The sequence below is a fragment of the Urocitellus parryii genome, chromosome 12 (assembly GCF_045843805.1).
Source record: "Urocitellus parryii isolate mUroPar1 chromosome 12, mUroPar1.hap1, whole genome shotgun sequence".
Classification (NCBI taxonomy): domain Eukaryota; kingdom Metazoa; phylum Chordata; class Mammalia; order Rodentia; family Sciuridae; genus Urocitellus; species Urocitellus parryii.
This window is the reverse complement of record NC_135542.1, coordinates 87,116,151-87,129,064: the sequence shown is the minus strand read 5'-3', so window position 1 is coordinate 87,129,064 and position 12,914 is coordinate 87,116,151. Positions and strand designations below refer to the sequence as shown.

Genomic DNA, 12,914 nt, shown 5'->3' with positions numbered 1-12,914 from the left:
CGCCACACGACGTCACGGACGTCTGCGCCCCCGCCCCTAGCTTCCCCCCACCCGCCCCGCACGCAAGGGGCGACGGGCGGAGGGCGAACGTGGTCCGCGCGCTCCGCACTCCCCAACCAGAGCTCGCCAGAGTGCCGCGGCTGCAGCCGCCGAGTCGGGAACGCGGGTTCCCGGATGTGCGGCGCTCGCGGAAGCTCCACCCCCGCCGCCGGCCCCCCGCGCCCCCGCCCTCCGCCCCGCGCGCTGCTGCGCTCCGCTCTCCCCTCCCTCTCCTGCCCTCCCCCTTTTTCGTGCCTTGAGGTTGCGGGTCAGCGCGAGCCACTGCAGTGAGTCCGTCACGGCTCCGGCGCGAGCGCAACGCTGCAGTCCCCGAGCCGCCCGGCCCTCTCGGCCCCTTTTCCCCCTCCTCTCCGCCTTTCCGCCTCGCTTCCCTCCCGCCGCCTCTCCTCCCGCGCTCGCTCTCTGAATCTCGACCTTAATTTCTTTCCCCCGCCCTGCCCGCTCTCTCGTGTGCCCAGTCACCCGGCCGGCGCGGGCCCCGCGGCGCCGCCTCCCCTCCCCCAGCCCGCACCCCCTCCCCGGGCGTCCCGAGGGCCGCAGCTGGGCCGCTGCCGCCGCCGCTTCCTGCGGAGCTCGTTAGAGCAGACTCTTCACCGCGCGAGTGAGCCGCCGACCCGCCGAGCAAAATGGTGAGACCTTGGCTTCCCCCCTGCACTATGCGTCCCCGCCCGCCGTTGCCAGGGTCGGGGGAGATCCCCGACGACCCTGGTCGGCCTCCCCCGGTGGAAAATTCGAGAGACCCGGGCCCCACCGGTGCCCCGCGGGTGCGGAAGAGCCTTCACTGGCCGGGTTCGGCGGGGGCGGCGGACCGCCTGCTTGACAGGACTGCGGCCGGCCTGGCGCTACGGCAGGGCCCCCGCGCCCGCCCCCGGGACCTCGGGTCGCCCCTTGGCCGCCCCACCCGCGCTCGCCGGGATCCCGCCCCAGCCTCGACCCCCGCCGCCCCCCGCCCTCGCCGACAGCCTCGTCGCTGCGCGTTACTCCTTTCCCAGCCCTCCTCCACGTGGAGTCCCCCTGTCCGCCCCCAGACTCACTCACCCAAGTTGGAGGGTATTCCGAAATCCTATGGAAATGAAAATATGTGGCAAATGGCGCTTTATGTAAGACCCACTTTCTCTCTAGAGCTTCTGTTTCTCCCACTCACTCCCCATTTTCTACCAGTGAGCCTTGGCAGGAATCCTGCCATTTACTTCCCACCTCTCCTGTTAGTATTTATCTCGCTGCTGTTTGCAACCTTAGGGGGTTTCTTTCGTTGCTGCTTCTCCCTCTGCTTTGGCGAACCGGAAAGGTTCAAGGTGTATAGTCATTAAAACAGGACAGCTTGGTCTTGGAGAAATGGGGATAGTGGGTTTCTGTTATTTTTTTTAACTACCCAGCGCTCTTCATTTTCTTTGTTACCTTCGCGTCTGTCTCTCTTGGGGTGGTTGTTTTTGAATCATGGCGATTTAAATTTATCTTTCCTTACCCGCACATTAATCCCTAGGTAGAATTCACTGCTGTAGTGTTTCAGACCAACGCTAGGGGTGTGTCTCCCGCCTGTCACTGTAGCCAAGAAATCAACGACGCCCTTTTAGCCTGTTACTTTACCGGTTTACTAACTCCGCTTAGCCCGTGTAGTTTCCTCTTTGTAATCAAGAATTGTGTGTACATAGTAGGAGAAATTCTCGGTGCTGTTCCGTATATATCAGTTATTTGAACATGAGGCTGGGTTGTTCACTTTCTCTAAAAAGCCTTCGAAAGTTGTCAGATTTTTAGACTAATATTGGATATTACGTGGCACCTTTAATTGTATAGTCTTCCAATCCTGTTTGTAGAATTTAAGTACTTCAGAATACGGAGTGGATTAGTGAAGAGAAAAAATTCTGTTATTGCAATTGAAAATCAATTTGGTGGTGATGGTGAGGGGAGAAAAGGAAATTAAAATATTTAAGCAAATCAACATTTATTTAGAATATAGGGTGAATGATTAAGTATGCTTAACTAGCATACTTAAATCCAGATTAGGAACAGACTTAATAAATGATTTGTGATTTTGATATGTATAGGAAGTTTTCCCCTGCCAGTTTGGGGAGACAGTTTAGAGACAACTTTCCCAGCCAAAGCACGAAATTATTTGTTTTTTCATGCTATTACAGAAAACAATTTGGAAAGATGATGATGAGAGCTAGAATACGGTCTTCCTCTTGGCTTAGTCGTTTGAAGTTATGAATTGCACTGCAGTGCTTTAATGGAACTTCTAATGCATGTATTTTATTGAAAGATCAGGATCTTGAAGATCTTTGTTGCAGTGAATGTGCATAAGCTCTACCACCGTCTACATCACCAACCCCTTAGCCCTTAAATTTATCTTTTTTTGGTATTCAGTATTTCCTAACCTTTTATAGTATTTTTAAGATGTGCCTGATGATATTGTTTTCACTCCAAGTAGTTATTTTCTTGCTGTTTCCAACTTCTTCCTCTTAAGTTTTCTGGTATACTGTTGGCTCTTTTCTCTTCCATCCTCCTGGTACCATTTTAGGACCTACATAATTTGTGATGACAGTGATTTCCCAACTTTAGGATTTTGGTCTGTTGAAATAGCATTAACCAAGATATGTGAAGACTATAATCTATCTATAATTCAATTTTGCCATATGGATATTGACTCACTCAAATAAGTCAGGCTTGAGAGGGATCTGGTAATTCTCCTAATGAATTGAACATGAAATTCTGAAAATTTTCACTCCCTTTGGGAAATTTCTATTATAACTCTTGCTTTTGATATCATGAACATACTTATATTTTTGTAATAGATTTTATAGTATTTCTATAACTGAATAATTCAAATAAGGACAAAGTAAGAGGGATTTAGTTCAATCTCTTAAGGACTTTTGCTGATAAGTATCTTAATTGCTGCCCTAAAAGTAGTTTTCTTTTTATCTTGAGCATTATTCTTTCCCTCTCTTCATTCCTATTTGAATTAAGCACCCAGAAGTATGAGTGTTTTGGTATATGCGTTTAAAAATCTGAAGTACTGAGCTCCTAGCAATTTTCCCTGAACCAAGTTGTTTTTGTTGGAATAAATAATGTGGATTTTGTTTTGGATACTTATATAAACACAGTCTATTAAGTTTTGTTTCTTAAAACAACTTTAAATTTTACAAAGGACTTTATGTCTTTGTACTTTTAAACTTTTCATTAAAATAGTCTTTATCTCCATGATTCTGTAGCTAGAATTTAAATTTATTATTGTCTGCTATGACTATTTTTTTTCTTGATAATGGCAAGCAACCAGTCTTAGGACCACAGAATTAAAATTTACATCAGTTATTAGGAGACAGTTTCTCCCCTCATTATGTCCCATAGTGGATGAGAAAATTAAAATGATTCAGGATAAAGGTAAGGAAGCTGACTAAGGGTCAGTTAGGGATAACAACAGATAAGCCTAGAAGAATCAGGCATCTGTCATTGATAGTAAGGGGCTATAAGGAAGTCAGACAGACCATGGGCCTAGAGTCTGGGGCAAGCAAGGGGGACTCATTAGTATTAACAAATACTGGTAGATTTTTGTCTGCTCTTTACTGGTTATTGTGATTATTAATTATTAAGATAATTAAGGCAGGTTTTCTACTCACTTAAGTAGAAAACATTGGATAAATGCCACTAATTGTAAAATAAGCATGTGATGAATCTTGTAAGAAAACACACAAAACATGATAGAAAATCGAGGAAAGATAAGTTGGGAATTAGGGAAAATTTTATTGAAGGAGGTAAAAATTGTGCTAGCTCTATTAAGATTGCCGGATGTAGTGGCCCATGATTGTAATCCCAGCAATTTGGGAGGCTAAGGCAGAAGGATCAAAAGTTTGAGGCCAGCCTGGGTGACTTAACAGGATTCTATCTCAAAATAAAAATAAAAGAACTGGAGATACAGCTCAGTGGTAGAGCATCCCTGAGTTCAGTCCCCAGCACTCACAAACAAACAAATCAAAAAAAGATTATTAGAATTGTAAAAGGGATAATTGGAAACATCTAGAAAACACTTCAAAATCTGAAGGTGGGGAGAGACAGGATATTCTCAAAATGTGGTTCCTGGACCCGTGGCATCAATAGCTATCTAGAAACTTGTTGGCTCCACCCTGGAACAACTGAATCCAAAACTGGGGATGAGCCAAGCAGTCTAGGTTTTATAAGGCTTCCAGGTGATTGTGATGTTTTCTAAATTTTGAGAGCTATTGTTTGGAGAATATCAAGGAATGTATTTAAATTTTAGTCAAGTGTCTGTTAATCTGTTTAGTACTGATTTTATAAAAATAAGACATGATTATTATCTCTAAGCAACTTAATCAAGTGGGGTAAACAAGACCATGATAATGTAGTATGATATGTGCAATTAAACACAAAACAAGGTGCCATAAGAGCATGTGGCAGACAAGAGGCTTAATCCAAATTGGGATGGAAATCACTCAAAGCTTTCTAGAAGATAAGGTGCCTGAGCTGAGTCTTAAAAGGATGAGTATTTAGCCAAGGGGGAAGGACACTCCTGATAGGGAGCTTATGCTCAAAGTCATAAGAGCCAAGAGCTGTACAAAGCATTTAAAGAACGAGTGCAGATGGAGTCTGACTAATAATGGTTTGACTTATGATTTTCAACTTTATGGTAGTGTGAAAGTGGTAAGCATTCAATGGAAATTGTATTTTAACATACATTGACCATTCTGTTTTTCACTTTCAGTATTCAGTGAATTATGTGAGATTTTCATTACTTTATTATAAAATAAGCTTTTTGTTAGATTTTAGCCCTACTGTGGGCTGAAGTGTTCTGAACATCTAGCTTTAAGGTAGGCTAGATTAAGCTGTGATGTTCAATAGGTTGGTTGTATTAAGTTCATTTTTTATTTAAGGTATTTTTTAACTTATGATAGGTTTATCAGAAAGTAGCCCCACTGTAAATTAAAAGTATATTAGTTTAGCATGATTGGAGAACAGTGGAGTAGGGTGGAAGGGAGAAAATGTCAGGGAGATTTAGGCAAGATCATAGATGGGCTTGTATATTGTATGAGGCAGTAATTTTTTTCCCCTCCCAAAATTTCAGTCATGTATTTTTATTTATTTTATTTTTTTAATATTTATTTTTTAGTTTTAGGTCGTCACAATATTTTATTTTTATGTGGTAATTAGGATCAAACCCAGTGCCTCATGCATGCTAGGTGAGCACTCTACCACTGAGCACTCTACCACCTCAGCCCCAGTCTTGTATTTTTAACTGGGAGAATGACATTGTCTCATTTACTTTTAAAAAGAGATCAGTTTGGTGGTCTTATGATATTAATTAAGATGGATAAATCTAGATATGGGAATCTATTAAGAATTAATTACAGTAATTCATATGAGAAATAAAAACCTGAGAGAATATAGTGACAATGCAGATGGAGAAGAGGTTATGAGATACATTTAGGAGGTAGAAGAAAGGACTTGATTACTTCTGGATTATGGGAAAGAAAAGGAGTGAATCCTGCTTTTGTTTTTGGCTTTGGTGACTCTATAGGTGATAATACTGCCCATTTAAGCCACTGTTTGTTGAGCATCTACTTGTGTTAGGTTCAATTCTGGGGTATATGGCAAGTACTATGCCTGTCTTCAAGAAACTTGAGTTTGTTGAAGACCATTATTTTTAGTCTTACCTTTTGGTAATTATTGTTTGGAATGCTGTGTTGCAAGATTTTGAGTTCTGTGGAGTGCTCTGAAATATTGACTAGATATCATGACTTTAGGAAATAGCAGAATCTTGATTGCCTGGAGGTTGAAAGCAGCACATATGTTTGTGTAGTGATTCTCAAAGTGTGGATCTTGATTAATCAGCATCATTTGGGACTTTGTTAGAAATGCACATTCTCCTGGGAGATACAGAAAAAGGAAATTTGGGGGAGTGATGAGGGTTTCTGTTTTGGACATGAGTCATCTATGTGGCTATGGCCAACAGGTATTTGGCTGTCTATATCCAGAGTTCAGAAGAGAAATCTGGGCTTGGATTAAAGATTTGGGAATTGTCTATATTAGGCAGTAGTTAAAGCCATGAAACCAAATTAAATTTACAGAGAGAGTATAAAATGAGAAGCAAAGAGGGTGAACTCTAAAGCGAATTGCGTGTAAGAGGCAGACAGAGGGTGAGGAACTTTTGATAGTTGTTTGCTAATGAACAGCTAGAGAGATAGTTGGAAAATTAAATTTTCTTAATTTTTTCTCCTTACCGTTTCATATTCCTTTCATGGTCATGTGTTAACAGTGTAATTATAGCTAATTTACAGGTCTGGTGCAGAAATAAAATTTTGATAAATGGAATTTGACTAATCCATGTTTTTTGTCTTTAGTTTTCAAAATCTTGTACTGTAATACTTAAAATGGTTGGATTTTTTAAAAATAGGAAATCCTTGAAAATTTAGTACTGCCCAGATTGAAAGGAGTTTTAAGGAAGAAGGAGTCAGAAGTAAATAATACTTTATAGATCAGGAAAGTAGTAGTTGGTTGTCTTTTGGAAGGCTAAGGAAAGTTCCAGTGCAATAGTTTGTTATAATGGCAGCAAAGAAGGCCAGGATGTAGTGAGTTAATTAATAAATGGGTGGCCAGATGTTGAGTATTGATTATTCTTTAAAGCTTCAAATAGAAGCAGAGAGAATGAAAGCGAGAAGACTCAGGTTTGAGGAAGGATTTATTTTGGGGTCAAAGAAATAAGCCAGGAATATAATTTCTCATTTTTCTTATGATATGTCAAGGTCATTGTACTATCATGTGTAACTAATTAAAACAAATAAAAAAAATAAAAATAAACCAGGAAAAGAAGGGAGAAGTTGTCTTTTGATTTCAAAGGAAAAGGATGAGATTTTGACAGTTTCCTGTCCCTAAGGAAGTAGGATGGAATAAGACTAAGACTCCTAAAATAAGAGGGGTATTTTTCTCATCCTTTAACATAAAAGGGAAGGAAGTAAAGATAAAAACTGTTATATCTTAGAAAGGAAGTTGTATTAGGTTGCAGGTGGCCTTAACTGTTTGACTTCAGTTTGATTCTCGTAGGGAACTATTTTTATTTATTTATTTTAAAAAATATTTTTTAGTTGTTGATAGATGTTTACTTTTATTTATTTATACATGGTGCTGAGAATCGAACCCAGTGCCTCACACATACCAGGCAAGTGTGCTACCACTGAGCCACGGCCCCAGCCCCTGGGGAACTATTGGTTAATCTGGAAATAAGTTGCTGAAATTGCTTTGGAAGAAGTGGGAATTGTAAGTGGGAGTACAGCTTTGTGGTATTAGAGGTATGAAGTTATGAGGATTTGAAAGTGAATAGAGATGGAGACATTTTAAATATAGAGTTGAGGGCTGGGGTTGTGGCTCAGTGGCAGAGCACTTGCCTTGCACTTGTGAGGCACTGGGTTCAATCCTCAGCACCAAATAAAAATAAATAAAATAAAGGAAAAAATATAGAGTTGAAAAGAAACTATGAAGAAAGTCATTAAAAGATGACACAACCTAGGGATTGGCTGTAAAGATAATTCTAAATTATTAATTCAGTATAGGAAAGTAGGAAAGTTGCTTCTTGAAAGAAGTTATTAGAAGAAGATAAGTTTGGTTTTAAAAAGTAAATTGATGGGCTTGAGACATTCCATTGAAATTTCTTAATGAAGAAATTTAATAGTATACTTGAAAAAGAGAGTTGGAATGTTTGTGTCAAGTTGATTACTGATGGGTGGGTTATGATTAGGATTAAGAAGTTACTGGTGGGCTCAGGAAGCTGAGGTAGGAGATCGAAAGTTCAAGGCCAGCCTTCAGTAATTTAGTGAGGCCCTAAGTAACTTGGTGAGACCCTGTCTCTAAATAAAATACCAAAAAGGGCTGTGCCTTAGTGGTTAAGCAGCCTTGAGTTCAATCCTCAGTAGTTGTTATTGGTGGAATTTGCCATTAAAATAGTATTGATAATCTTTAAGACAACTCAGATTAGTGCTAGGTACTGAAAATACGATCTCAAGGGAATATGATCTATATGACTATAGAAACCTGTCTTTTCATTGTTTTATTCCAAATACTTGATAATACATGTGAATAAATAAGTAAAGCAAAGAAATAGGTGCTGATGAGACATTGGAGGTAATGTCAATTCCTTTTTTGAGACATTTGTGAAAAAAAAAGGACAAAGGATAGTTTTGTGGTTTAAAATTGCAGTAAATTATTATTGGGATGGAGGAGGATGTGGAGATATTCTTTAGAATTAGAAAATGAGAAGCTAGGAAAAAGAATGATTCATGGAATGAACTATAGAAAAGGTAAAGAGTAAAGAGTAGGGAGTAAAAAGAAAGGAGGGCCTTTCTATGGCACACCTGTAATCTCAGCTACTCGGGAGCTTAGCAGACCAATCAACAATTTGGGGACAGTGTGGGCAATTTAGCAAGACCCTGTCTTAAAATAACATTTTTTTAAAAGCCTTGGGGATGTAGCTCTGGTAAAGAGTGCTGTTCTTGGCTAGCATGCATTGTTGAGTTTAATCACCAGTGGGGTGGAAGGAAAGAAGAAACAGAAAAAAATCAGAAGAGAAAAAAAATCAAAGTCAGAAAGAGATGACTAGGTCCTGACTATAGATATGTTTTAATAATGCAGTTCATACCAGGTGTCCCAAGTTTCAGTCTCAGAATAGTTTGAAGCAAGATAATTTACTGAGGCAAAAGGGATACATACCATTGAGGGTGAGGGCTGTGGAAGAGGATTGGTTATTGATTTGGGGGAATTTGCTAATCAGTTAATTTATGGGGTCTAAAGTAAATATTATTAAACAGTAGATAGAATCTAGGAGAGGGCAATAGTGGGTCAGTGACCTAGAAAATGAATCTAGGAAACTGGGATGCTAACAAGAAGAGAGATTAATACTTTGCCAGTCTTTTGCTTTAGTCATTCCAATTTATTCATGCTTTTGATCAAGTTACATAGGTCTAGAGGGAACCATTCTGAGTTCACATTTTATGTGGGGGAACATGTAGCTATTGAACAGTATTCTTAAAATTTTTATTTAAAGTTCTAAAGATATTGTATCAGTACACTTGCTTAAAAATTCAAATGATGCTGAAAGATATAAAATGGAAAGTAAGTCTTCCCTGGCCACTCTTCCCCTAGTATTAAGTTTTATGTGTATTCTTCTAGGATGGAGTTTAATTTTTTTCCTTCTTCCTCTTCCTTACGTTAGTGTATGGATTTTTAAAAAATATTTATTTTTTAGTTGTAGTTGGACACAATACCTTTATTTTTATTTATTTATTTTTAATATGGTGCTAAGGATCGAACTCAGGGCCTTGCACATACTAGCTAGGCAAGTGCTCTACCTCTGAGCTACAACACCAGCCCAGTGTGTGGATTTTTAAAAAATAATTTTTATTATAAAGATTTACAAAGGGGTTTTAATGATAGCTTGCTCCAATTCACTCATCATAATCAGTTTTATTCCAGAGTTTGATTGAATTTTAAACGTAAACGTTGAGCCAAGAACAACTAATAATTCTAACTAGGTAGCAATTTTATAATGATTTAGTTTTTTGGTACTTTTTATTAAGAGTCTGAACTATGACAGTATTCTTATGAAATTATTCTTAGTAGAGTTTTTATATTTATTATTTTCACTTATCATCTTATTAAGCATTAACTACACAGATAACAAATTCTTGAAAAAAGAACATGACTTCCAAAGTATAATGGATAAAGCATCTATTTTATTTTAGACTTTCTAGATTAAAATTTCTTCATTTTCATTTTACCAAATAAGCCTTTTCATCAGTAGCTCTCATCTACTCTCTCCATTTCTGAATTTTCTCCTTACCGTTCCAAATTCCCTTCATGGTCATGTGTTAACAGTGTAATTATAGCTAATGTATAGGTCTGGTGCAGAAATAAAATTTTGATAAATGAAATGTGACTAATACATGTTTTTTGTTTGTCTTTAGTTTTCAAAATCTTGTACTATAATACTTACAATAGTTGAATTTTTAAAAAATAGGAAATCCTTGAAAATTCAGTACTAATTCCAACAAATCATACATTTCCAGTTTCCTTCTTCAGAGTTGAGTTTTCTTTTGTTTACTGAGTCTTGCAGGGAGTGCTGCGTAGGTAGTACTATTGGTTTCCCACAAAACCTTTCTGTAGATGTCATGTTTTGTTTTACTGGTAATGTTACTAAATAGACCTATGCTTTGGCCAGGTCTCTTTTGTAAACAATACAGAGTATTCACTTTTATTTGTATGTTAGAATTAAGTAAGCATTTTAAAACCTAGATACAGAGGATAAAGTATTGCAACCTTTAAAAAGGATTAAACCTTTATCCTTGGTGCTTTTTAGAACTATTTAGCACTTTTTATTTATTTATCACTTACCTAGTTTCAGGAAAATTTTTTTTTCATATTCTTCTGAGTGTGATGCCATGAGCAAGCTCCTTTTTAGGTAAAAATAAGCAGACATTCTCTAGTATTTGTTAGGCAGTACTCAGTCTAATAAAGATTAGACTCTCAAGGAAAAATAAGTGATAGTAGTGAGAGAAATTAGGGATTTTATGTTTATAGTACAGCTGTTCTCTTAAATAGTTTTTTGAATTATAAACTAATATGATCATAAAAATCTTTACCAAGTAAATTTATGATCACAGGTGTACTTGAGGTCTGCCTTCCTGATTGACGTTCCTCTACCTTTACAACCTTACTTTTTGACTTTTATCTCTTTTTCTCATTTTCTTGTTTTTCAGATCACTGCAGTTCTGTGATGTAAAATCTACAGATATTTGCTATTTTTAGCTGTCTAAAGTTTAAACTTAAAATGTGAATTCAGTTCTTCACTTAAAATAACTACATTAGGAGTGCTCAGTAGCTACATGAGAAGGTTTCACATGGTGAAAGAGCAGGAGTATGGAAGCTCCAATTTCTTTTTCTCTTATAAAACTACCAGTCCTATTTACAGGGACCCCACCCTCATGACATTATGCAACCTTATTACCTCTCAAAGATTTTATCTTCAAATACTATCAAAATACATTTCTCCGGTCCTCATAGTCCCACAAGTCTTAGTTCCAGCATCACTGCAAAAATCTAGTCTCATGTAAATCAAATTTAAGTGAGACTCAAAAGCAATGTTCTTCTCCATAGGTGAGCCTGTGAAATTAAAATTAAAATGCTTTTAAAATACAGTGATGGGACAGATATTCCCATTCCAAACTGCTTAGATATTTCTTCCACTAGATATCCTAGTTCATTGCTCTTCATTCAGTTCTGTGTTCCATAAAGTTCTAGGACGTTCTTTGCTCCAATTTTTAATATTTATTTCTCAGCCCTTACCTACATGGTATTAATCCATTTGTGAGGATAGAGTCCTCATGATGTAATCATTTCTTAAAGGTCTCACCTCTTAGTAGTACTGTAACAGCAGTTTAAACATGTTCAGGGGACATTCAAATCATACTGCCATGTTAATTCCATCATTACAGAAATTTCTGTTTGCACCGCTCTAGAATGATTGTGCATCTGCATTTTGCAGTGATCTCCTAATTACTAGCATGAGGTTTGGAGTTGGGAAAGATCTGAATTTAGATTTTGGCTCTGTCTTATTAGCAATGTGATCTTGGACAAATACCAGAAGCTCTTTTATTTAGTACATAGGTGAAATGGGAATAATTCCACCTCAGGTTTTGGTGACAGTATAGCATTTCTGGAAATCTAACAGGTACTCATTAAACATTGGCTTTTCATCCTTCTTATTTGATTTCTTTGTAATATTGGACCTTCTTGAGAACTCTTGGAATTCTTCCTTCTCTTGGCTTCTGTTGACATTTTTTAGTAGTTGTTATTCTTCCCTTCTGACCATTTTTAGTCTTTGTTGCTAGCCTTTTGAGTTTGGTTCAAGTCCCTCTTAAATGTGATTGTCTCACTTTCCCATTTAAAAATACCATATATTTTAGAGGTTAAATTTACACAACCTATAAACTCCATAATTATTCTGTTTTTGAATGGAAATATTCACTCCTAAATGGAAACTTGGTATGGTCATACTCTTTTCTCCCTTTTACTACTACCTATGTTATAAGGCCATCATTAATTGCAGTCCATACAGTATTTATTTCTGTAACAAAAATTGGCTTATATAGTATCATTAGACAGGATAATGTATGCCATCCCCAGAATATTAACATTTTGTGCCATTCCCAGCATATTAATGTTAACTAAGTGGCAGCATCTAAATCCAAAAGTAGCAAGCTATAGAAGATATGATACTGTGTATGATATAGAAGAATACTGTGTATTGTTCATTGAGTTTGCATTCTTCCTCTTGGCTCAATTTGGCCATTTATCTGTGTTAGAAAAATTTACACAATTCCCTAGATGTTTGAAAATTTTTCCCTTTTTTCCATAACTTAGCTTCAAATATTTTTTAAATTACTCTTATTCATACCTTTAAAAACTCCTATCTTATTATCTTGTTCCTTATTCAGTAATTTTTATGTTAATATTTTTATTAGAATTTTTATTGCTTTTGTTACTACTGTGGTTACAAGAGTGACATTGGTTTTGAAGTGTCTGCACCCAACTCCCATTTTCCTTAATTCATGTTATTTTCAGTGTGTAGTTTTAGAACATGAGGTTTTTTGGGGGAACATAATTATGTTGTAGCAAACATGGTCTTCCATTTAGATCCCCTAAATGCTTCTTCTTCCTCCTTTTTTTTTTAAATACCTTTATTTCACTTATTTATTTTTATGTGGTGCTAAGGATCGAACTTAGGGTCTTGTGCGTGCGAGGTGAGCGCTCTACCACTGAGCCACAACCCCAGCCCTTCCCTAAATGCTTCTTGAATC

General features: G+C 37.9%; 1 protein-coding gene across 1 annotated transcript in view; it reads left to right on the top strand.

Annotated features, from left to right (window-relative positions):
- Positions 1-211: 211 nt before the first annotated feature.
- The window catches only part of Ppp3r1 (protein phosphatase 3 regulatory subunit B, alpha), a 61,703-nt gene continuing 49,000 nt past the window's right edge, over positions 212-12,914 (top strand). Inside the window, exon 1 of the mRNA XM_026387207.2 lies at positions 212-689. Coding sequence (XP_026242992.1) covers positions 687-689 — 3 coding nt within the window. The 5' untranslated portion in view covers positions 212-686. The remainder of the gene's footprint in view (positions 690-12,914) is intronic.